This window comes from Durotheca rogersii, assembly GCF_024521655.1.
Source record: "Durotheca rogersii strain YMJ 92031201 chromosome Unknown GGS23scaffold_36, whole genome shotgun sequence".
In the NCBI taxonomy this organism is placed as follows: domain Eukaryota; kingdom Fungi; phylum Ascomycota; class Sordariomycetes; order Xylariales; family Xylariaceae; genus Durotheca; species Durotheca rogersii.
In genome coordinates this window covers 283,670-307,795 of record NW_026251267.1, presented here as the reverse complement: position 1 = coordinate 307,795, position 24,126 = coordinate 283,670, and the positions used below count along the sequence as shown (strand labels likewise).

The window sequence follows — 24,126 nt, the reverse complement described above, 5'->3', positions numbered from 1 at the left end:
GCGCACAGGGGAGTAAGCATGGCGTCTGGCATGTTGATCATTTCGTTTCCCACGCAAAAACCGTGATGCCATCTCCGTTCATGCCACCTTGGGAAAAAAAAGAACACAAAAAAACACAAAAAGTCCCCCTATTCCTCTGCCGCCAACTCCTTTTCTTTCCTTTTCTTTTCAGTAGGTACCCGTGTGTCGTGGGCGGGGCGAGGCGGGCGGGGGGAACCCGAATCTATGCGTGCCGGGAGTTGATCGTGAGCTCAAAGTCGTCCACGCGTCCCAGTTCAAATCCGCGCGTGCAAGCGCCACACCATTACGATAGTGTCGACCGAAACACATCCACTCGTTCTCTCTCTCCAGAGACAAGGGTATGGTATGTTTACTTTGGGACGCACAGCTGACGAGGTAACGGGGGGCGGTGGAAGGCCCTATAGGATCTTGCTTCGTTTGCCGCACCTTGCAAAGGAGTCGGCTAGATCAAAAATGAACAAGGTGTGGGGGGAAGGGAAACCGAAGGTAAACCAAAAATTTGACGAGAGCCGCCGACCGGGCCCAGTCGAAACGAGGGCGTTAAGGTTCCAGGAAATGGCCCAATGAGAAAGAGGAGAAGGACGAGATAGTGTACAATTAAAGGTTGTATGATGGGCCTCTAGCCCCCCCCAAGACTCGGTGACTCCGCCAGACGATTACTTGAGATCGTTGGGATCGTGTCGGAACGTGCACTTGTCGCCCTTGGCGCACTGACCCTTTGCCCAGAACGTGCAGGGCTTCGTACCGATGAGGGCTTGGTTAATACCCTTGTCCTTGTTGGCCCGGAAGTCTTTGCGGCCGTTTCGGTTGGCATCGCGCTGATTCTGATTCTGCGCGCTTTGCGGCTCCGAGGAACTTGGTTGCGGATTATAGAATGGATCCTGGTAGCCCTGACCACCGTAACCCTGAGTAGAAGCTTGAGGCTGAGCCCCTGTGTAGGGCTGAGCAGTACCATATGTTTGCGTCTGGGCGCCGTAAGCCTGACCTTGGGCTTGTGCCCATGCTTGCCACTGTCCGTAATCAGAAGCTGTTTGCGCAGGAGACGTGGCCGCGGCCGTGGCCGTGGCCGTCTGCGGGGCTGGAGTTGCTTGCTTCGACTGCCGCAATATGGCCAGGATGTTATGAACGGCACTCAGATCAGTCGTCGATGCTGCGGTAGCGCCTTGGATGGGCTGGTTCACAGGCTGGTTTACAGGCTGACTTGCAAACTGACTGCCGAGTTGGACAGAAGGCTGACCGGTAGCGTGGCTAGCTGTTTGACCTGCCGGCTGGCTGAGCGATTGTCCAGCTTGAATGGCACGGACCTGGGCTATTATAGCTGCGTAGTCAGGAGCAGCCTGCTGCGATGGTTGCTGATACTGCGGCGGCTGGGCATACTGCTGATATGGGATATACGGGTTTGTCTGGAGAACAAATTGAGAGGGTTGGGTGCCCTGGCCAGCGCTCCACGCATTCCGCGCCAATTGGATGGCGCGTTCTCCCTCCTCTTTCTTTGCCTTTGCGGCCACATCCTTGTTGTAACCGTCGTACCATTCCTGTACGCGTGCCGGGTCGGATTTGATATGGTCGGGTGGCTCTGTAGCCGGGTATGGTTTGCCCTGGAATTTGGCACACAGATCCTCGACTGCGTCGACGTCCTTCTGCACTTTGGGATCCGCGTAGTCGTATCGTCGTCGTGTCTTTGGTTGAGCGGGGTTGTAAGGTTCCGGGTTCGTCCAGTTCTTGACTTTGTCGGATGTTAGCAGGGATAAGACCTCCGCGTCACGCTCGTCCTGGGTTTGCGGGCGAGAGACTGAGCCTATTTGAGGGAGAGACTGCAAGGGTGTCAGAGTACTCGTAAGCGAACCGAGTGTCGCTTGCAGCGATTGGGGGAGACTATCTTGGAATGGAGGATTAATCGTGGAGCCGCCGAGGCGAGGAGATGGTGCCGCAACGGGGGCGGAATGTGGGTTCAACCACCGACGAAGAATATCTTGTCTCTTCGTGGTGGTTGGCGGCAGACACTTCTGCCACTGAGCGGCATCCGATGGCGGAACGGATGTGGCTCTGTGCTGGGTCACCTCGCCGTTCCGGTTAGGTGACTGAGGAGATTCTGGGATATCTGCCACACTAGTATAAATAGCCATCAACACGCGATTTTCGTATTCATCCATCGTCTTCTTCTGTTCCGAGTTGACGGGCAGGTCTCCACCGTGAGGAGTAAAAATCTTAGCCCGCCGTTCCGGAGGAAAGGCGTCCCCGAAACGGACTGCCGTAGGCTCATGCCAATCCGATATGGAAACTTCCTTCGCCTTCTCCTCCTCATCTTCATCGTCATTATCTTGGACGCGTTGCTTCAGCATCTGTCCTTCGGAGCGGTTATCGCGGGCATCCCGCAGCATATTCTGATCTCGGCCCTTGTCTTCGGCCGTGTCATGCTCGAATGTTCTGATATCGACAAGTTCATGGTCCGGTTTCCACGAGACGCGAAGGTGCCTACGCGACTCTTTGCGCAGCCTACGAGCTCTCTCCTCAGGCGTTTCAGGGGCCCTCTCTGGCTCCTCGGGCTGTTTAGGCGTTTCCTTGGGCTTGGAGATTTGGGCAAGGAGATCGCCGATAGCGGAAGCGGTAGGCGGCGGGGGTGCCAGCTTCTTTGGTGGTGCTTTGGCTGGAACTCGAGACCTGCCCGGCAGCATCGATCCCATGGGCCTCGAACGAGTTAATACGCTTGCCATCGACGGAGGCTGAGACGTCTGAGCCATGGAGGCTGGCGGCTTAACAGTTGAAGTCGGAAGGCCGCTGGCTGTGCTTTCTACCGCGACTTTCTTAGGAGCCCGCGAATCAACATCATCGTCTCGAGATCTCTTAGAGGAAGCAGAAGAAACCGCCTTGGTCGGCAGGCTGCTGATCTTTCTTGCTGACCCTAGGCCAGAATAGTCGATCGGTTGCATTTTCTTAACTTCTGTTGTAGGCTTCTTCTGGCCCACCTCCTTCTTCGTGGGGGATGCCTTTGCGGTCAATAGGCCCTCTTTGACGCCTGCCGATGCTTTCCTGGAAATATTGGAGCTAACTTTCTTGGTGTCGTCGCCCTTCTTGGTATCTTCGACTTTCTTCGAATCCTCAACCTTCTTGGGTTCTTCACGTGCTTTCAAGTCCGAGCGCTCTTTGGCATTCATGAAAATGAGATCGAGATACCCTCTCCCTTCTTCGTCCAAACTGCCCTTATACTTCTGTCGCAGCTTGTCAAACTTGACTCGGTCTGTGAGGAATTCAGTGTCCACAGTAATGAACATGGACAGGAGTTTCAGAATAGCCTTAGGTAGAGGGCCGTTGTAGTCTTCTGATAGAAAGCGGTGGCGTAACAGGATGCAGAGGGCCCCAAGCATCTTCAGTTGTATGCCAAGTTGCGTAATGGTGAAATTGTCGCCATACTTTACAGATGTCTCGATGGCAACTCGAATTGCGTCGTACTTGGCATCGAGGGCAGCTTGAAGCGACTCTGGTGTGGTCTTGTTGCCGACGTCGTTTGGGCTCTCGAGTTGCCTCTTAAAATCTTTGATTGTGGCCCACAGGGCTAGAATGTAATCGCTGAATGCTTGGATATTCTTAAGGACGACATCCTGTGGCAGTTCAGGGAGCTTCGGATCGCGCCAGAGAATCTTAACAACGTCGTACTCGACAGCCTTCAAGGCATCCACTGGTCGCGTCTTGGCTGATACAAGCTATATTCGGAGAAGGTGTTAGCACTGTATAGGTTCTCTTGAATGGGGTGGGGATATTGAATGCGCAAAAGGCATCTCTCTTTGCTTCCTCTTCGATGGTCACCGAGGTGAATATCAGTCCGAGAGAGCAGCCCAGCAATGACAATGCAGGCACCATCAGGTTGGTGTGGGGATGAGGCCAGCTACTGCGATGAGTATTGAAACGTACCTTGCGAGCCGTGATGTCTGTGACGCTCTCATCTTCATCACTGCTGTCTCCTGACGAACTGGTTTTCTTAGCATTGGCGTCCATGGGGGATTTGCGTTTTAGGACAGTTTTTGACTTGGCGTCTTGCGAGACAGGCTTAGACTCTAGAATACCACGTTAGCTACTGCTATTCGGCGGGGGGTGTAGGAGCCATGAGTTCCCACACGCATTCTCCTTACCATCAGCGATGAGGATTTTCTCGTTATCAAGTCGCGCTATATCCTGATTGATACTCTCTCGTTCGGAGTCGGAGATTGAGTATTGAAGCCGACTGGACAATTCGTCGCGGTCCCTCTGTATTTCGCCGGGGAGTCGGAAACCACGATCTGGGACGACGGGTGTTCGAGCTGCGTTGTGCTTAATGACAAATATTTTTTCCGAAGCCTTAGCATCTGGATCCTTGGGGCGCAATTCCGCGAACTGTCCGATTCTGGTCTTCGGTGCGTTTTTCACGAAAAGGTTTCGGCACCCCTCGACTCGCTGCCACACATCAGAACCAGCTATGGTCACCTCAGGTTCTAGCACAACCGTCTCCGGGTTCGCATTTTGGACAGTATGAGGGCTGTCCTGAGCGACAGGAGACTCGGCCACAGGTACCGTTGCTGGGTTACCGGTCGGCGGCGTCTGATATTGCCCTAAAGTGATTCCCCCATTTGCCGGACCCGCAGGCTGAATTTGTGACGTCACTGGCATCCGTCCACGTGTCTGGCCCTGCGGCTGCAGCGTAGGGACGCGCTGCTGCACCGCGGCGAAGGCTTGCTGTGCAGAAGAATTCCCATCTCCGAAAGGAGTAGGGGCCCCATTGCCCTCACCGTACGCCCTGTCTACGCTCTGTTGTTGTACGCGATACTGAGGGGGGTCAGGGGTGAAGTCTCCCTGTCCATCTAAACTGGGCAGCGTGTTACGGAAGATACCTGCGGGAGCACCCTGACCGGCACTGTAGGGCGCCGTCCTCTGTACGACCTGGGGTTCTTGAACGCCGGAATACGGCGGCAACGTAGGGCCGTGGGGATACACGGCTTGTGGAGTGTGATGCTCGTAAGCGACGGCCGCTTGGTTGAATTGTGTTGGAGGCTGTGGCAGTGGCTGTTGCCATGACTGCCCATATGGAGTCGGGGGGGGATGAACTTGGCCTTCCTTAGGCTGTTCAGAGGCATACTGAGGTTGGAAGTGTCTCTGCTGCGAGCTATATCCACCGAACTGGGGTTCTGCGTATTGCTGAACCGTAAGCGACCCGGGACCATGAATGCTACTTCCGTTGGTCTCTGTATTCGAGAAATGGGGGCCCTGGTAATAATTATACCCTTGTCCTTGAAGTCCCAAGTGGTTGTTGCCATGGAGGAGCTCATATTGATAATTGCTCTGGCCTAGGTATGACTGCTGGGGATCCTCGAAAGACGGATCGGGCTGGCCGTGATATTGCTGGGAATTGAAGTTGTTCAACCCGATCCCGTCGGACGTGCCCATTCCTCCGATACCATTGCCATACTGATCAGTAGGCCAGCTGCCATTCCCCTGAGCCATATCGAATGATAGGCGCCTAGAGTAAGGCCTTAGGGGTTGATGATGATATCACGTGATGATACCAGGATGGTTACACGTGATGTGGTTGGCACGTGTTGAGTTGAATGTGGCAAGACAAATACACGTGATCTCCTACACCAGGGAAGAATGATTAGTAAGGTTGAGGACCCCATGGGGTGAGTTTATTAACACAACCACCAATTTGATTGGCATTATCACCCAGGCAGGTCCCCCTGTCCCCTTGCAAAAAAGAGGGCAATAGAAGCAGCCGAATAATAGCCTTGTCTGTTATCACTCACCCGCGTTACCGAGAATTGGTTGGAATCTCTCCGAAAATAGCGTCATCAGTAAAACCGTGTACGCCAATATCCCGTTGCAGAGCGAAGACGCAATTAAGAATATGCCTCCGGTACCGAGTTCAAGAGGAGGAGAAGGGGGGGGCTAGGGTATAGTGGAGGGCGTCTGCCTAGAGAGATCTGTGAGAATGGAGAGGCGTGTTTTTAGTAAGGATCCTGCAAGAGGCCGTTGGGGCTTTGTAGATCGTGGTTATGCCGAAAGAGGTATGGGTAGACCGCAGATCCAAAGCCACCTGCAGAAAGAGAAAATCAGTTTTCGGCTCCAAGGACCAAATGTCAATAGGGGAGGAATTAGATGGTGGCACTCGTGGGGAAAAAAAAATTGACCAGGCAGAGAAATAGAGAGAGAGAGAGAGAGAGAGCCAGGAACGCGAAAGACAGGAAGAGTTCCAGAGCAACAACTATCTAGCAGCCAAAACAAAGAGAGCGTTTCCGAGGCGTTGTGAAGTTTCGAGCAATCGAATAATCGATGGCTTGTGTATTCTTGTCGAAGGTGGAGGCGATGAGATTGAGAGTCCGCGTAACCACTTGGGCTTTGGCGTTCCCCCAGGGCTGGATGTTTTGAGCAACCTGTATGCAGTCTTGGTCCCGGGAGTCCTAGAGCAACCCTCATGGAGGCTTACGTCCTCGGCATTCCCTCTGCAGAAAGATGAGATACAGCCATTGTGTAATTCGTCTGCCAAGGACTTCTGAGAAGTCCTTCATACAGGAGAAGTTATGAGTCGCAGTAAACATAGGTTTTGAGGGCATGCTGCTCGCTGTCGATATCTAGAGTCGGCTCAATAACGGTTGTTGCATGTGATTTCGCTAAGTTGCCTCTGTCCAAACCTTGGGTGGACGTACTGACACAGGGCAGTCCTCTTCTCTCCAGGGGAAGCTCAAGAACTCTTGGCCGTGAGAATAACCAGAGAACCATTATTTTTGCGGATGAAAAGCCTAGCAACATTTTAAGATCGGGATGAACTGGTGTTGCTAGGCTTTCATATTTCAAAGTCAGAGATTCTGAAAGAGACTAAAGTCTCGCCCACCCTCTCTCACCCCCTTGTGCGCGCCTGGTCTCTCTCTCTCTCTCTCTCTCTCTCTCTCTCTCTCTCTCTTATGCTTCTTTTCACTCTCCGTCCCTCTGACGGGGAATTTAGGAGTTACTTGTTAGATGCTGACTGGTCACTAGAACTTCCATTGTTCAAGTTGCACCCTCGAATGTCCTGCTGTGGTCCATAGTGAGGATTGCGGCCACCGTGTTTTTTCCTTTCTTTTCTCTCGCACTGCTGGATTGCCCTTCTGAGCTTCCCCTGCTGGAAAACAACTTGGAAGGGAAGGGAGGCGAGGGGAATAGGAGCGGGAAAAAAACCCCCCAGGAAGCCCCAATACGTGGCTGCAAGAATCCGGTTTCGGGGTGCAGTGGAGAAGATCCGTGGCAGACTGATCAACCAGGGCGCACCATACACACATACATGCTGTCTCTCTGTTTCTCTCTCTCGCGTTTTCAATCTTTGCGCAAACAATAGCGCGGAAATGCCATGCAAAGGAAGAAAAAAAAAGGGGGGGGGAAGGGGAGGTTGATGTTATTTTCATACCCTTTATAAATGCCCGGTGTTTAATCCCACTTCCAGCAAATTGCTCGTCACCATCAGCTGCTGCTACTGTTGCCGCTGCCGCTGCCGTTGCCGCTTCTTATGAAGACAACAGTGGCTCGTTATGCTCCCATTATTGAGATATAATTTACGTTATGTAGTCTCCTCGGCGGCTTAGAGAAGAAAGAGAAAATGAAATTCCCTAACGGGATGGAAGAAATCTATCTCTTGATGTATTTGAACGGGCGGGTGAGCGGATGAATGAGTGGTTTTGGCTTGGGTGATTGATTTGATTTCTCCCGCTTGTAGCTTAGCTGGGGAGACCGAAGGACGGGTAGCGAGCGACCGGGCGATGAGCACGATTTCTGCGAGCTATGGCAGATAATTAACAGCGAAATGTCCCCTGCGCAATCAGTCACGCGTATGGAAGGGAATTAGGGGAGAAGGTGGACTAGCTTTTAGATAGAGCGACGCGATGTGGCGATGGGAGAAGACAGATGGATGGATTGGGGGAAGGGGATGGGGGAATGTGATGAAGTGAGTAGATGGAGGTTGATGTAGAGTTGGGAGAGAAAGGGATGTGATGGGTGGAATGCAGATAAAGAGAGCAAAGGCGATGCAGGCCTTTTTGGGGGGGAGCACAGCTAAATAAAAAAAAAATCCATAAATAAATACAAGTACATCTACCAAGGTACTAACTACCAAGTACCCTCTCTCTACGAGTATGAGTATGAGTTATGCCTAACAACGCAGAGTTAGTACCCACTTATCGCTTGGGGCCAAAATGACTGAGCGTGTTGCTCCGATGTACCTGCCCTCGGTTGGTAGGCCCTCCTTACCTAGGTACTTCATTTATCCCGTCCTGTCCTAGGCAGGTACCTTCATCTCGGGCTTGTCTCTGCTACCTTAGGTAGGCTGGGTACCTGGGTACCTGGGTACCTGCCTGTAGCTACCTGATGTATATACTACCTGCCTGTACCCAACATAATTACCGAGGGTTGCATTAGGTGCCTCCCTCCTGGTCCCCAGGTAAGTACATCCATTGACCTGGTCAGCACTAGCGACATAAGGGATTATCCCCTTACTAAGTAAGTACCTCCTAACCTAGGTATATTGATGGCCACGGGCATGGCGATTGAACGTTGAAGCACCTGAACGCCTCCAGTGTTGCTACCTAGCGAGGTACGATTTCAGCTGTGCCTGTAAGACAAATTTCTTAATCTATACGTAGGGCTATTATCTTCTTATGCCGTCGGCCCCGTGGCCCAAATTCAGAGCTAATACTGGGCAGGTAATAAGACATTGCAATATGAGTGAGTACCTAATTCTTAGGTACGTAACCTAGAGGTGCTATAGATCCAGCACTAGATCTTCCACCAAAGGCACTACCTCTACGCAGTATTCGGTTGCGCTTTGTTACATACGAAACCTCACGACCGGCCCTCGATATTTCTCCTGGACGCAGGCTGTATGATATCGCATGGAGGACCAGCGCCACAACGATAACATTACATCCGCAGCACGGTGAGCTGCGCAGATCTATACGTGTTCCAGGAGCAGGACCTACAGCAGGCACGTTACCTACGGACTGCATATGAGTAAGGTACTTAGGTGGGTAGGTACCTGATAGGCTACGCACGTGCCCCTTACAGGTAGGCTTACAGGTAGGTGAGAGGCACATATCCTCGACGTTGCCAGACCTTAGGTACCTGTAGTGGCGCCTAAAATTAGGTACGCAGCAGCAGTGTATGCTACTGGTAGGTACTTGTTATATACTGCAAATCCCCAACGCCGTCGGACAGTGCTGGATACGGTATCCGTACGCAATTCGTACGGGCAAGGAGGCTTAGCGGTAGCCTGGCAGGCCATGATTCAATTTTGCAAGTCGTGTCATTTGTCGGAGCTGGGCAACGTACCTGAGGTACTCCCTCTCGACCTACCTACACTTCAACATCCCGCCCGCCGAGCACTCATCAGCCTACCCTGCGTCCGACAAGCGCAACACGCACGCGAATAGGCTCTGCCGGCGTTATTCGGCTCTGTTCTACCGACGACATCACCCCCTGCCCCGTCCTCGTCTCCGCTGCGGCCGCCTCTCTCTCGCCCCGACCCCGACTCCGCGATACGACGCCGAAACACCAAGGCCGGCACCTGTGGGCAATCGATGAAGGAGAGCTCGACAACCTGCGATGCGGCAACTCCTACCGTACCATAGCCACCCGCGAACCGCTTCTCCGTCTCCCCGCCCTCCTCTACATACATGACTCGGATACGGCAAACACGTGTTCGACCGCACTGCGCAGGTGTCCCGTGTGCCCGTCCGAAGAGAGGGTAGTGATAAAATAGATACCGATATATCGACTAGATAACACCGTCCTCATGGCCTCGTTCAAGGGCACTTCTTTGCGCGACCGCCAAATCGGTTCGACCTCCCCGACCTCAACCTCTCACTTCCCTTACCAGCCTCCCAGGATTACAGGGCTAACCTCTGCGCCAGCGTCCCTCAAGAAGATCCTCAATCTCAATGAGACTCTGGACCAGAAGGATGAAGACGATTCCCACGCGAATGGCCTGGCTCCGGCCGGCCCGATCTTGACAGCCCAGGGCGAACCTATATGGAAAGTTCTCGTATTCGACGATCTAGGCCGTGATGTAATTAGCAGTGTCCTTCGAGTAAATGACCTGCGAGCTATGGGCGTCACCATGCACATGTGCGAGCTCCTCCCCCAACCCGACGCCCTTGCTCGAAATGCCGCGACACGGCTTACCGCGGCATGGCTTGCTAACTCGTATCTGGCTCGCTCAGGAACCTTGCCGCGGCTCGGCACCCCATCCACGACGTTCCCGTCATCTACCTTGTCGAGCCCACGGCCAAAAGCCTCGAGGGTATAACGAACGATCTTCAGAAAGGCCTCTACACCCCTGCCTATATCAACTTCCTCTCCTCGATACCGCGCCCCCTTCTAGAAGACTTCGCGTCCCAGACCGCTGCCGCAGGCACCGCCGAGCACATCGCCCAGCTGTTCGACCAATACCTCAACTTTATAGTCGCCGAGCCCGATCTGTTCAGCTTGGGAATGCAAAACGAGCACACCTACTGGGCCTTAAACAGCGCGAAGACCAAGGACGAGGAATTAGATCATGTTGTCGATAGGATCGTTAGCGGCCTGTTCAGCGTCGCCGTGACTATGGGTGCGCTGAGAATGGAGCAATCCCAACCTACCTACGAGTGCACGCTAATTCAAGATATCTCAGGTGTCATCCCAATTATACGGTGTCCCAAGGGAGCTGCCGCCGAGATGATCGCGGGGAAACTCGACCGGAAACTTCGTGATCATATCCTCAACTCGAAGGAGAACCTTTTCTCCTCGAATACACGAACCGCGTCCTCCACCAGCACCCCCGCTTCCCGTCCTGTCCTCATTATTCTCGACCGAAACGTCGACCTTAACCCCATGCTCTCGCACTCCTGGACGTACCAATCTCTAGTACATGATGTTCTGAACATGAGGCTCAACCGAATTACTATCGAATCGCCGGTAGATGAGGAGAATCCGGCAAAGGGGACGACAAAAAAGGCGTACGATTTAAACTCTACCGATTTCTTCTGGGAAAAGAATGCCAGTGTTCCATTTCCCCAAGTTGCCGAGGATATCGACGCGGAATTGATGCGATACAAAGACGACGCTGCCGAGATCACCAAGAAAACCGGGGCATCGTCGATAGAGGACCTACAGAATGATACGAGCGCAAGCGCACAACACCTGAAAGCCGCAATTACACTACTACCAGAGCTACGGGAGAGAAAAGCCGTGTTGGATATGCACATGAACATTCTCGCGGCACTGCTGACAGGGATACAAAAACGGCAACTGGATAACTATTTCCAGATGGAAGAGAACGTCATGAAGCAGACCAAGGCCCAGATACTCGAGGTCATCAAAGATAACGCCAAGGGCCAGGAGCCGTTAGACAAGCTCCGCTTGTTCATCATCTGGTTCCTAAGCACAGAGCAAGAAGTTAGTCGCACCGATTGGACTCAATTCGAAGAAGCCCTAGCAGCCGCGGGAGTCAATACTACTTGTCTCGCTTATATCCGGCAGTAAGTTCAGTTTTCGTTTATAGATTCCCCATTCTCCTCCCTCTCTCTCCTGCGACTTGCCTGACTTGTTGCGTTTCAGGGTTCGCGCCACGACGAAGATGACCCAATTAACCACCATCGGTCCGTCGCAACCCGCCTCGCAGTCCGGCTCAACTGCCCTTTTCGGCCACTTTTCCTCCTTATCAAACCGGCTGACAGACCGTCTGAAGGAGACGGGCGTCGGCGTACCAACGAATCTCGCGTCCAACTTCGACTCCTTGATCGGGGGTATTAAGAATTTCCTACCGGCGAACCGCGATCTGACCCTCACCAAGATCGTCGAGTCGATCATGGACCCGCAGGCGGCGGCGACGTCAGCCATCGCTAAGACGGAAAACTACCTGTACTTCGACCCGCGGAGCGCGAACGCCCGGGGAAACATGCCGCCGCCGAGCGCGGTGCGGGCCGGGGCCGGGAGCACGCCCGGATCGATGCCAGGGGCCGGGCCGGGGCTTGGGGTGCAGGGCCCGGGGACGGGCGCGAGCTTCGGCCAGCGGCGGCAAGGGTTCACGGAGGCGGTCGTGTTCACGGTCGGCGGCGGGAGCATGGACGAGTACGGCAACCTGCAGGAGTGGGTGCAGCGGACGGGGGAGGGCCGGGCCAAGAAGAGGGTCGTGTACGGCAGCACGGAGCTGCTCAACGCGCGCGAGTTCATCCAGGAAGAGCTGGAGCGCCTCGGCCGGGAAGTTCCTTAGACGGGGCGGGTAGGCGGCGGCGAGGGGAAGGGAAGGGAGAGGGGTGGTCGAACCCGAGGACAGAGATAGGTCGCTAAGCGAGGCGCGCCAGGGCAAAAACAACCCGCGCTTCATCCAGGCGTCGCACGCACGACGCCTACCTACTATAATGCGAGACTCGTACCTGGCGCGACAGGGCCCGTACGCGGCGGTCGGCGGTTGCTTGTAGCAGTAATAGTATTAGCGGCAGCAGCAGCGGGCAGGCAACAGGGGGGCGCGGAGGCGGGGGCGGAGGGTACACGGGCAAAAGCAGCTCCGCGCGGCTAGATAGAAGCAGGCGCTCAGTCAGCTGAATGGACGAATTGGAACGACCGTTGCGCCGAGACGGAAACGAGACGCGCCTCGCGTGCTGTGAAAATAAATGCTTTACGCCCTAGGCGCGGGTCGCGCGGAGAGGCGGGCGTGGGATCCGCCCGCGACGGCTGCACACGGGGCCTGGACGGACGTACGACCTGCCTCCGCGGACACCCCTTGCCGTCCCGCTGCCGCGGCTCCTGTGCCGGGGCGGACCCCCCCCCCCCCCCCCCCCCCGGTCCGAACGGCAGCGGGTCAGCGCTCGGATTCCCACGCGACTGCCCGGCGGCGCGGGATCCGACGTGCGACGGAGCCTATCCGAGAGTCGCATACTGATATCGCACACGAGAGCAGGTCTGCCTCCCAAGTCGGGGGGCTGCAGGGTAGGGTATCGAGATACGCACACCCCGACAGCGGGAGCGGCGATGCACAGGTAAATTGTGAAAAGCGAAAACAGGAATTAGCAACGACACACGCCGTAGTATCACTGACGTTTATTTTTTTTCCCATCAGGTGGTATTCATCCGAAGTGAGCGCTGCCTATGTACACCATCACTCGTATCGTCTCTGCGGTTCTATATCCCTCGAGGCAGCCTGGCTTCTAAGTAGCCTTGAGCTAGCTAGGCCCGTCTCTGTGCCCCCTTATCACCAAAAATTCCATAACCTGACGAGTCCTCACGCTCCCACCAGCAGCGTCCTCAAGCTCCCGAATCCAGTTACATCAATTCGCTATGATCCGTCGTTCCTTGGCTGATTAGAGCCCGGTATCCGCGTACGAGTTGGTTCGTGGAAACCCCTCTCTTACTCATGGAGTCGGTCACTAAACATCCTCTACTTGCAAAACGCCAGGAGGGAAAAAAACGCAAATAAAGACATCGCATTCGTGATTTAATATGACTCCTCCGCTGCCATTATACATCTCGCGGTCTCACGTCACGCCCCAATGCGCATATTTCCAACGCAAATTATCTTGATGCGGTAAAGTTATCCCGCCTCGGAGTCTGGGATGTTGTCAACTCGCCGAAAAAAAAAGGGGGTATATCAAAAATTTTGGGAAAGGGTTGGGGATTGGACATAATTTTTCCAGCCGTCGGTGTCGAGGCTGAAACAACAGCAAGTTTGTGCAGTGGCCATACGGTCCAAACGAAAAACTAGGTGTCGAAGCTTTGTAGGCCAAGGTTGAGCTTCCCGAGGCAGGTCTATAGTCACAGGCGTGAAGAGGGGTTAATGGACAGATCGCTTGCTCTAATTTCGTCTCCAAACTCGCCAAACGTTCATTCATATCAAAGGTTCACGGAAAACAACCCTAGACGCCCCTAAACATGCGCACGACGAGGAACCAGCATGCGCCGATGAATTTGAAGGCGCTCAGTCCAGCGACACTCCAGAGAATAATCGTCATGTAGAGAGTTGCGCGGGCATCGTCGGCCTCCGCCTCCTGCTGTGGATTGAGCCTCTCTAGACCAGCAGTACTGAGAACTAGAGCAACGAGCCCAAAGTTTGTGACCATCCAGATAAGGACGACCAACGAGCGGATCCAGCGGTAATAATCCATCTGCTCCTCGGCTTTTTGCGCTTCGGTGGGCGGCTTCTGAGGGGCCACGTACTTCTTAGCGAACACTTCCAGCTCTCGCTCGTACTGCGCATTCAAGTCTCCCTCGTCAGGAAGGTCGGTCTTGCCCTTGCCGTCTTTCGTATCGACCTTAGGTAGTTCCTCAGGCTTGTCGTCTCCCTTCGTACCCCACGATATATCGTGCGTGTTGCAGAAGGCATAAACGTTGAGAACGTTGACGTAAGTCGGCGTCAGCAGCAGATACTGAATGAAGGAAGTAAGCATGTGCCACGGGTCGAACATCATAAGCGAGGCGATGAGCCAAAGACCATATGTAGAGAGCATGGAGACAATCAGCGAGTAGAAGATCTTGTTCTTGAATATTTCGCTGATATCGAAGCCCTGTTGGATTTGTTCATTGACGGCGACAACCGTGATAAAGACGGCTGCAAACGTCAAGTATCTACAGCAACGATTAGCGAATTTGTAAGCTTTAATTTGAGGGAAGAGGAAGAACGGAGGGGAAGGGAGAAGTATACTCACATCATGATTACACACCAGAAGATCACCATGGCGGTGTAGAGCTTGCCGGAACCCGATGGACGATTGCCCATAGACAGGACAAAACAAGACATCAAGGATATACCATAGAACCACTCGAAGACCACTCCCAGGATGTCACCGACCTCCCTTAGCAGCTTATCACCTCCGAGACTCGTCGTTAAGATCTTGAAAACCAGGAAAAAGTTGCCAATGGCAAACCAGGCAAAGATCATGTTGCAAGTCTGGAAGACGAACTCGACGAAAAACATCAGCTTTCGAAGAATGGAGTGATCTGAGCGGAAGAACTGGTAGAAATGCGCGATGGCGTAGATGGCGGCAAAGAAGGAACCGTTGAGCCACCGACGACGCTGCAAGATCAGCTCTGTCACCGTATCGGGCACGTCGGTCTCTCCAGTCGCCGATTTGACATATTGGAGGATCCAGTTGCAGTTGCGCTTGGTGACTAGCTCGAAGCAGAGGATGCGATCCTCAGCTAGATACATGTTCGCGGTAAAGACGCCAGCGCCGGCGCCATGCAGAGTCTCGCCCTTGAAATATTTCTCCAGGGGGCCGAGGCCGTTCTTGTCATTCTGTAAGGCGATATACCGATACGCAGAGAAAGCGCCTGGCAAGACAGAGATGAAACCGAAGGCCGATTCCAACGGCTTATCCAGAATATTGCTCATCTTATACTCGAAATTCTGGGTTGCGACAAGCGGGTTGATCAATTCCTTGCCGCCTCTCCCCAGCATGGCCTTGATTTCACCGCATGCCCCGGCGCACATGGGCTCGAGGTCGAACGCCTTCCACAGGTGATAGATAGAATTTCCACCAGGTTTGGTGCCGGCATCGATCAGTACACAGATATTCGGATCGAGGACTCGGCCGAAGGCTTGGAAGAACCATCGGTGCGAGTTGATCTTCTTCTGATTCTTCTCCTTTAGGCAGAACAACATCTGCACCGGCTGCTTCTTGGGGATCAGCTGAACAACGTCATTCTTGATCTGCATGCCAACTTGGGTCGTATACTCGTAAATATGCGCCGTGACGTCTTTATCGTTGACCTGCTGCTTGGCAATGCCCTCCTGGTAGACGCCCATGCCGGAGAGAAGCGCTCTCGTCCGCGGGTTGATTTTGGCACGTCCGTCGCTCACTACACAAACGACAATCTTCTTCCAGGCATCCGGGCCCCACGTCTTGCCTTCCTTCCGATTACACATATACTCGATGTTCTTCAGCACACCAACCATCGTTCGCGCGAAGAGAATGTCGTCTTCGTTGTACATCGTGATGACGATGAACAGTTCGGTGTGCCGCGGCTTGCTGAAGAGCTTCTGGCGCAAGGTGAAGTTCTCGTCAAAAAAGTCCTTCGGGTCGCAAGTGGCCGCGGTATACCGCATATGAGTAAATTCATCACGCTCGCCGTGAGGGAGCTGGTTCAGCAGCTTTGAAGGCACCGGACAGTCCAGGACTAAGTTTCCGCGGTACAGAGTCACCTGCTTCACCGTCTTCCACCTCTTGAGACCCCCGGCCGGGGCCTGTTGACGGTGCGGCTCGTCGGTGTACGGTTCTTGGGGTTGAGCCTGAGGGTAGGACTCATTGTGAGGTAACATTGGCCGCTGGTCATGGTCGTCATAGTCATACCCTTGTGTATCGGCAAAAGGTGTAGAGGCCGAAGCGGGATGCGGCTCGTAAGGCTGGTTGTAGTAGGCATCGTGATGCTGCTCGGGGTTGACCGCGTAGTCAGAAGGGTAGCCCTGGCTCTGGCTACCGTAGGGACTATGCGAGAGATTGTCGATGGAATGCGCAGCATTGAGAGGAAGGTTGTCGCTCGGCGTATACCGTCCTGGACCTGGACCAGCAGGTATGTCGAGGTTACTCGCAGATGTCGGGTGATGGTGATATGGCGCATCATCGAGCTGGTACCCCTGCTGCATAGGATGGCCAGGCGATGGCGTGCGGCCGATCCTATTGTTGTCCATCGTAGGATCGTAGTAATCGTCGTCTACAGAACAAGCAGGAGAAGATGGTTAGAGCCGCTCCTAAAGTCCAGGTGCCGTTCTACTGGTGGAAGGAGGGGCGCAACGATATATCAATAGAAGCAACAAGTTGCCTGCCCGAGCTAAGTATCCGGCCGCCTGCGCCACAAACGCCTGCGTTCTCTTTGACAAAACGGGGGGATAGTAAAGCGGGTAAAGCACTTGATCTATGCGCAACAACACATTGTTGTACGTCTGAAGGGCAATATGTAGGGGATGTCACGACGACAACAGGTGACGCCAAGTAGTATAGCGAGTGTGTGGTGAAGGGCAGTGAAAGAGGCGCATGCGAGAGGGAGAGGAGGGGGAAGAATAAGTATCGAGATACAAGAGGACTACCGGAAGGGGGGGAGGTAGAGGAGAAGGAAAATAGCATACTCAATCGATTATACGACATGGTCAATTAATTATGCCCACACTGGAGGGTGGGCGCTCGAGGTGGTTAGGGTATAAAGGGGCGGGAATGCGACAGAAGCAAACGAAAGTTGATCATGCGAAGCGGGCGACGGCAACGCAAGAGGTCTCCCGACTTAGCGGTTGGAATGTAGCGTGAACATGTACAGAGCCGACGTATCTGGAATGGACCGGCGAACGGACCAGAAGATGGACCAGAGGGCGAGGTTTGCTGGCTGCGGAGTCGACAAGCCCAGACCCTGACAGATCAGAACCGAGAGCGTCGGAAAGTGGATATGCTGAGGACGTCGGGATATAGATGTGTACGTATGACCGAGGCGCCTAGAGCGATAGATAATATGATGCACACGTCGGGGAATCAACCAAGCTAAGCCGGTTTGCTCGAGGACGGCAGAGGTCGGTAGAGTTGAGTAGCCGGAGAGGGCGCAGGCGGTCCAGTAAGACGTCGCGGAAGAGATGCTCGAGGGACAGGCCAGTGAGGACCCGGGGGCTGGAGACGAATGTCTGGAAGATGCCTCCTTTGGCGAAGACGAGGCAAGACAAAACAAGGCGGGTTCTTGGGAGACCAGGAGAGGGGGGGGGAGGAGGGGGAGTCGGACCTTGAACTGGGGAATCCACGCAGAAAAAGAGGGAGGGGCAGAGAATGCGGTGCGAGAATGGTAGAAGAGAGAAAAGAGACCTCGAGGTTTCACTCGCACTGGAACGTAACGAAGGTGAAGGGGGAAAAGAATGGTGACGATAATTTCAAGGGACTGGGGAGAGGATTGACTGCGACGGGCTGGGAAGGGAAGGGGGGGCAGCACAACGAGGGTTGTCGTTGCCCCCCAGGTTGTTTAGGAACAATATTGGGTTCGCTGGAGGCAGGTGATATGCAGTTTCAGGTCTCCAAGGCAGGCGCAGCAGCGAATAGAAAGGCTCTCTTTGCCGGGTGCGACCCGCAAAAGTGCCCACAGCACTCGCCTATATAGGTACGTACCTGTGTACCAACGTATCAGGTATACAGGTACAGCGGCATAAAGTCAGGCCAGGGGCCAAAACACTCCTTCCCCCACCAGCAATGGAAGTGTTCGGATGACGTCGTTTGCTGCTGGTTGATGAATAGGTACTTACGTACCTACGTAAGGTACCTTGGTAATGTACACGTACACGGGCGGACACCTCCAGCTACTCCTACACCAACTAATCTAGGAGGTACCTAATGCCAGACATTCCAGACAGCCTTATCCAGCACCTAAGATAGTCAAGGAGGTACCTACCTGTACCTACCTCCCTCCCTCCCAAGGAGACGCCTCCATCGCCAGTCCTACCTCCGACGGCTCGGGTATGAGACCAGCTATCCACCGGACCCATGTACGACGTGTTTGATTGACCAAGTCCATCAGCACTTGGCCTGGGCAGGTGAGCGAGCGGCCGACAAAGATCTAGCCTACGGACGAGTACGTGTGTAGGGGGGCCTCGGTGCCGTCGAGAGGACAAAGACGGACGCGCAGGGCGAGGATCAAGGCCGCGTAAAATTAAGCCGGACTGGCTTACTACGAACCCGACGGGCGAAATAGGGCGTTTGTTATTGACCTTTGTCAGGTACGCCTTGGGGATTGGGATGGCCAAAAATAGCAACCCGACTACAATGGAAAGGGACCCCTCCAAAAAAAAAAAAAAAAACCGCCTACCAATTCGCCACGGCTGCCCTCAGCCACAGTCCGGCTGACGACACCAACGACGACGACGAGAACCACGATGACGATAGCAGTGACGCTAGCAACCGGCCGTAGGCGCCCTTCGTATAGCCTGACTAGCCGAGGCGTCTGTTGTCACTATGCAACTCGAGAGTTAGGTTGTTCTTATCCACAGGATACTCATAGGTACGCCAATTTCCCACCGAAGCCAGGCAAGTCTTGATTCCCAGGCCAAGCAGGGTCGGCATCGTGAAATCCGGCTGGGCGCCACAGCGCGACCCGTGGGTGCCAGCGGCGAGCTAGCGACCTAACAGGGGTAGCTAAGCCTACGTCGCGGGCAGGCCTCTCGGTTTCCACGTTGAGTCTAGACAAGCCGATAGACGAAAATCTCGGTTTGGCGGGTGCCTGAATGGCGATGATTGTGGTCCCGAGAGTGGCATTCTCCGCGCTCCTATCTACCTAATTTTACCTGCGATAGAGAAATCCACAGGTATGCGGCCCCCAGCGCTAAGCACAAGTAAGTAGGCATGCCCGACATGAACAATAGGATCAATCTGGTAGGTCCGGGGGTTGCCCGGCAAATTGAGTATGAGAGTATCACTGAATAAAGCAAATGTCACCTCCTGGCCAAACAGGTCAATATATATCATTGTATTGCAGAAGCGATGGCGCTAGACGACGCCGTTGGCGCTCCAGTTGATGCTCAGCTCCTAGGAGGCAGTGGTAGTAGATGACTTGCGCACACACCATGCACGTATCTCGACAGGACCGATCAATGTGCGCCCCCTCCTTGCCGGCCTAATAATACCCAATATGATCAACACATACCTACCACACCCAACCGTCATGATCCCCGTCCCGTCCGTCCTGCATGGCTGCATCTCATCATCTGGTGCTACCCTCCCTCTCAGTCGTCAGCAAATCGTCAGCGAGCCGCGTGCGGAATGGGCTGCGCGCGATCCTGAATGGCGCGTCAGTTCAAGCCAGCCAAGTCCGCAGTGTACGTAGTATGTACGTACGCACCCATGCCCAGGCATACCTACCTCCTAGGCACTCAACAGGAGAAGACGTGGAGTTCCCCTCTTCTACTGCCGACGTTGCGACGACTTACTAGGCGAGCGGTCGTGGGCGTAAATATGCCCTACATTAAACGGGTCTGCCGATCATACCGCGGCCGTCGGGAGAGCCTGCGCATCTCCCCTCTCCGCACCCAGGCTACGCGTATGGCGACTGGCAAGCCTGTGTACTTATTACCCTAACAGAATAGGCCTCAGCATGTCACCTCCGCCCCCTTCCCCCCACGGCCCGGACTCCGGACGAAGAGGTGGCCCCGTGACACGACTTGGTGCCCCGTCCGGACCGACTCGAGGTTTCTCTGCGCCCGTACTAGGTAGATATATTTCCCCCGCTGGCGAAGTATCAGCTTGCCGTACTTGTATAGGTAGGTAGGTAGGTAGGTAGGTAGGTATATAAATAGACCGCACCATTGTCAAGACATCCCCCAATACCGCCAGGCACGTTGTGCGCGACCCAGGACCACCCCCGCCGCCCATAATCCGACGACAACAGCACCCGCCAGCCCGAGGCATACAATTAAAGAGAGGCGGCCTGCGGTTTGCTCGTCCCAGCGGCCGCCCGCAGCTCAATGGCGCCGCTCACCCTGTCCTACGCCAGCATTAGCAAACATCGCGTCGCTTCGTTTCAAATCCGAGGGGCTCCCGCAGCGCCGCATCCCTGTCCGAGGGAAACGCTCGATTCCGGGATGTCTGTTCGGCGCGAGTGCGTACAGGCGCGCGCATCTAGCCGTCCCGCGACGTGCGCGTCGAGTCGCTTATGCGAACAGTCCTTATCTCCTGCGCTATCGCTGTGCATTCCCAGCGTATCTAGAGGTGTTGGGGGGAAAAGCCGGCTTATCGCGGCTCGTCAGCAAGTCGTCTACGGGCGCCGGTTTGTAGGTAATTAGTCATTGCCCTCTTATCTAATACCTCGTAAGAAGCGCCCGAGTATATAACGCCGTCGCACCCCCGCCCTATGATGCATCCCCTATCCCCTCGCGACGACCAAAGCAATCGGCGTCGCCAAACCGCCGGGATTGCCGCATCCGCTGCCCCCCGGACCGCCCGGTCCCCACATCGCGTCCGGTGCCGCCGCCGTAGCCCGGAGTCGCTAATGCGCTAAGCTCAGATACCGATTTTTGACAGCCATGGCGATGCAAATTGTGAACTCGGCCGAATTAGAAAGTAGGGAACTAATATGCTGCCGAAAATGCCGCACCTTTTTAACGCATTCAAAATGCACGGCAGAAAGTCACTTGCGAGGCTATCAGTGATGGCGAGGAGAACGTGGCAGCACTAAGGTTATTTAGGCATTATTGACCAGCGCCGACACCTCAGTAGTAGACGTCGACGTTGCTGCAGCTAAGCTAGGCCTATCTACCCGGCCGCCTCTACCGGCTCTCCGCATCGTCCCGGCCCTCCGCCCCCCCGTTCACTCCGCGTACCGCAGGCCGTGCCCGAACCGGAACACGGGGTCCGGCGTGTCGAACGGGACATCCTCGAGGTTCGCCGCGGCAGCGGCGTCGGACCGGGGCAGGTCGTATGGCAGGCGGCCCTCGGGGGCGGCGACGCCGAACACGACGTCGAGGAAGGCGTCGGACCCGCTGCCGAAGCTCGCGAGCAGCGCAGCCGCGCCCGCCGCCACCTCCGGCACCGCCGCCGGCCGGTCCAGCTTCAGGTCCACCACCGTCGGCACCGCGCCGTACACGGCCGCCTGGCGCGCGCGCTCCGCCGCCGGGAACTCGAGCGACCCCGCATGGAAGAGGCGCTCGAAGCCGCCCGGGCGCGGCTCGAACGGCGCCGCGAGCCGCAGCAGCGCGACGTCGGCGTCGGCGGGCGCCGCCACCACCGTCAGGTTGCGCGCGAGCAGCGCCGCCGCGTCGACGCCCTCGACGTAGAACCGGGTGGCCGGGTCGGCGCGCAGCGGCAGCAGCCCGCCCTTGTTGGTCAGCAGCGTGTAGGCGCGGCGCTGGGCGTCGGCGCCGGCGCGCGCGAAGCCCGCGTTGCCCACCACCCGCGCCGCCGCCGCCGGGTCTACGAACGGCGCCTCGAATAGCCCCAGCGCGAACTTCTCCCGCAGCAGCCGCCGCACCGACGCGTCCACCCGCGCCTCGCTGACTACGCCCTCCCGCACTAGCTGCGCTACTAGCTCCGGCCGCGACTCGCCGCCAAACTGGTCGCACCCGGCGTCGAGCACGCGCGCGACGCGCTCCACCTCGGATAGCGTCTCCAAGCCCCACGCGCGCGCCTCCGTCGGCTGCCCCAGCAGCACCGAGTCCGTGATGAGGGTCCAGTCGGTCACCACGATGCCCTCGAAGCCGAGCTCGCCGCGCAGCAGGTCGGTGACGATGCCCTTGTTGAACGAGAACCCTACCGGCTCGTACTTGGTGCCGATCGGCCGGCTGTAGTACGGCATGATCTGGCGCGTGCCGGCGGCGATGGCGGCCTTGAAGGGGATCAAGTGGTGGTCGAAGTTGTCGCCGGGGTACGTCTGGTTCTTGCCGTAGGGGAAGTGCGAGTCCTCGCCGTTCTCCATCGGCCCGCCGCCGGGGAAATGCTTGGTGACGGTGCCGATGGAGCGCGGGCCGATCGCGTCGCCCTGGAAGCCTTGGATGTAGGCGGTCAGGAGCTCGGTGGTGAGCCCGACGTCCTCGCCAAAGGTGCCGGCGATGCGCGCCCATCGCGGCTCCGTCGCCAAGTCGACCTGAGGATGGAGCGCGACGCGCAGGCCGACGGCGAGGTACTCCTCGCGGGCGATCCTGGCGAATCTCCTCACTAGTTCGGGGTTGCGGAGTGCGGCGAGGCCCAGCGTCTCGGGCCACTGGGAGAAGCGTGCCGCCTGGAAGCCGGTCCCTACATTTTCGGTGAAGCCATGCCGAGGGTCGCTTGACAGTGTGACGGGGATACCCAGGCGCGTGTTCAAAGCTCGCCGTTGGACGCGGTTGTAGAACTCGGCCGTCTCCCGCGCGTCGTCGATGGAACTGGCGAGGTTGAAATGCGTCATAAATTGCTCTCCGATCATGAAGTCTGTGCTGTTGCGACGGATGGGGTCCTCCGCACCTTGGTCCAGCGTGCCATTGGGTCCCATAAGCAGCTGCGTGTGGAACATCTGTCCGGCTTTCTCTTCTAGCGTCATACGCTTGATGAGGTCTTCGACTCTTTCGTCTATGCTTAGCGAAGCGTCCCTGTATGCCGGGAGTCCTTCGGCTCTAGTCGTGGCTGGTCGGCCGCGGAGTGAGAACTGGTGCGCTGGCTCTCGAGGTGGGGCCCCGGAGCACCAACCGCCTGATAGCCATGATGAGATTGCCACGAGGGCGATGAGAGCTCTGCGTGGTCTGATATGGGAGCCCATGGTTCCATGTACCGAATGACTTGTGACGAGTGGTTTGGTCGTGGACCAGCAACGGCAATCACGGCTTGGGGGGAGGGAATCCCGTGGGGTTTATACTCCTCCTACTTACCCCGTCCACGCTTCTGGAATACGGGGAAAACACAGCCGACAAACGTGCGCCAAGCTTCTCTACCGCGTGATGGTTGGAGCAGTGCAACCATACCGACATGATACATAATTATTCCTTCGGGCGCTAGAGCCGAGTCTTTCCATCTCTTTCCCGCACCAATAGACTCCTCTTGCGGACGTCTGCGGCCAGAGAGCCAGAGGCAAGCTTGTACATTCGTTGAACGGGGGTCGTTAAGCCATGGAAAATGTAGCTTGAAGTCGGTGTGAGGACAGGTATTTTATCCACTACGTCGCATTCTGGCAGCGTGGAAGCCTGGTCGCTCGGTCCCAGGCACAGTCTATAAACCCCGAGTCAGCCCACCGTCGACCCCTTCGGTCGACGTATGTACATGATGCATGTCGTGGGGTCCACCGTCCTGGTCTCGGACGTCGGCTGTTCGTTCCCCAGCTCGTCGGACAGTTAGTGTACCGTCAGACGTACATGAGGCTCCCCGGTTCCGAACAGCAATCCTTGCCTGCTTGATTGCGTGAGGTCCGTCCGGATGGGATGGAAGGCTTGATAAACCCAGGCGACAAGTGGGTGAGCTGACATGATGGCAGGCGGCAGTTTATCCTAATACGGCGGCTTGGCGTCGGTGAGTGATGACGACTGGGTTAGGGTATTAATGAGCTTGATTTCCTTCGAGATATGAGATCTCGAAACTCATTCCCCCATCACTTCACCGCCGCCCGTTTTCTTCTTCTATCTTTGCTATTTCTGAGCGGGTCTGTATCGTCCCGGCCTGGACGATGTGC

The 24,126-nt window shown here is 55.7% G+C and overlaps 4 protein-coding genes across 4 annotated transcripts; 1 reads left to right on the top strand and 3 right to left on the bottom strand.

Moving 5' to 3' along the window:
* Nucleotides 1-677: 677 nt before the first annotated feature.
* On the bottom strand, nt 678-5,493 carry GGS23DRAFT_600729 (uncharacterized protein; the record flags this gene model as incomplete). Its single annotated transcript, XM_051519115.1, has 3 exons — nt 678-3,722; nt 3,931-4,073; nt 4,149-5,493. The coding sequence occupies 3 exons, from the start codon at nt 5,491-5,493 to the stop codon at nt 678-680; spliced, it is 4,533 nt and encodes a 1,510-aa protein (XP_051367885.1).
* Nucleotides 5,494-9,086: 3,593 nt separating this feature from the next.
* GGS23DRAFT_587265 (sec1 protein) lies at nt 9,087-12,611 on the top strand. Its single transcript, XM_051517476.1, has 5 exons — nt 9,087-9,845; nt 9,921-10,134; nt 10,230-10,615; nt 10,679-11,525; nt 11,605-12,611. Exons 1-5 carry the CDS (start codon nt 9,803-9,805, stop codon nt 12,257-12,259), a joined length of 2,145 nt encoding a protein of 714 aa, XP_051367884.1. The 5' UTR covers nt 9,087-9,802; the 3' UTR covers nt 12,260-12,611.
* Nucleotides 12,612-13,622: 1,011 nt separating this feature from the next.
* On the bottom strand, nt 13,623-16,962 carry GGS23DRAFT_340761 (chitin synthase I). The gene is made up of 2 exons (XM_051513037.1): nt 14,688-16,962; nt 13,623-14,607 (listed from the first exon to the last, which is right to left on the bottom strand). The coding sequence occupies exons 1-2, from the start codon at nt 16,667-16,669 to the stop codon at nt 13,899-13,901; spliced, it is 2,691 nt and encodes an 896-aa protein (XP_051367883.1). The 5' UTR covers nt 16,670-16,962; the 3' UTR covers nt 13,623-13,898.
* Nucleotides 16,963-20,870: 3,908 nt separating this feature from the next.
* On the bottom strand, nt 20,871-23,757 carry GGS23DRAFT_340714 (glycoside hydrolase family 3 protein). Its single transcript, XM_051513036.1, has one exon. It carries the CDS (start codon nt 23,221-23,223, stop codon nt 21,304-21,306), a length of 1,920 nt encoding a protein of 639 aa, XP_051367882.1. The 5' UTR covers nt 23,224-23,757; the 3' UTR covers nt 20,871-21,303.
* Between the last annotated feature and the right edge of the window lie 369 nt (nt 23,758-24,126).

Coding starts and splice junctions, on each gene's coding strand:
- GGS23DRAFT_587265 (XM_051517476.1), top strand. CDS start 9,803: ATGGCCTCGTTCAAGGGCACTTCTTTGCGCGACCGCCAAATCG. Junction 9,846..9,920: donor TTTGCGCGACCGCCAAATCG/GTTCGACCTCCC, acceptor CCTCTGCGCCAG/CGTCCCTCAAGAAGATCCTC. Junction 11,526..11,604: donor TGTCTCGCTTATATCCGGCA/GTAAGTTCAGTT, acceptor GTTGCGTTTCAG/GGTTCGCGCCACGACGAAGA.
- GGS23DRAFT_340761 (XM_051513037.1), bottom strand. CDS start 16,669: ATGGACAACAATAGGATCGGCCGCACGCCATCGCCTGGCCATCCTATG. Junction 14,608..14,687: donor TTCTGGTGTGTAATCATGAT/GTGAGTATACTT, acceptor TCGTTGCTGTAG/ATACTTGACGTTTGCAGCCG.
- GGS23DRAFT_340714 (XM_051513036.1), bottom strand. CDS start 23,223: ATGGGCTCCCATATCAGACCACGCAGAGCTCTCATCGCCCTCGTGGCA.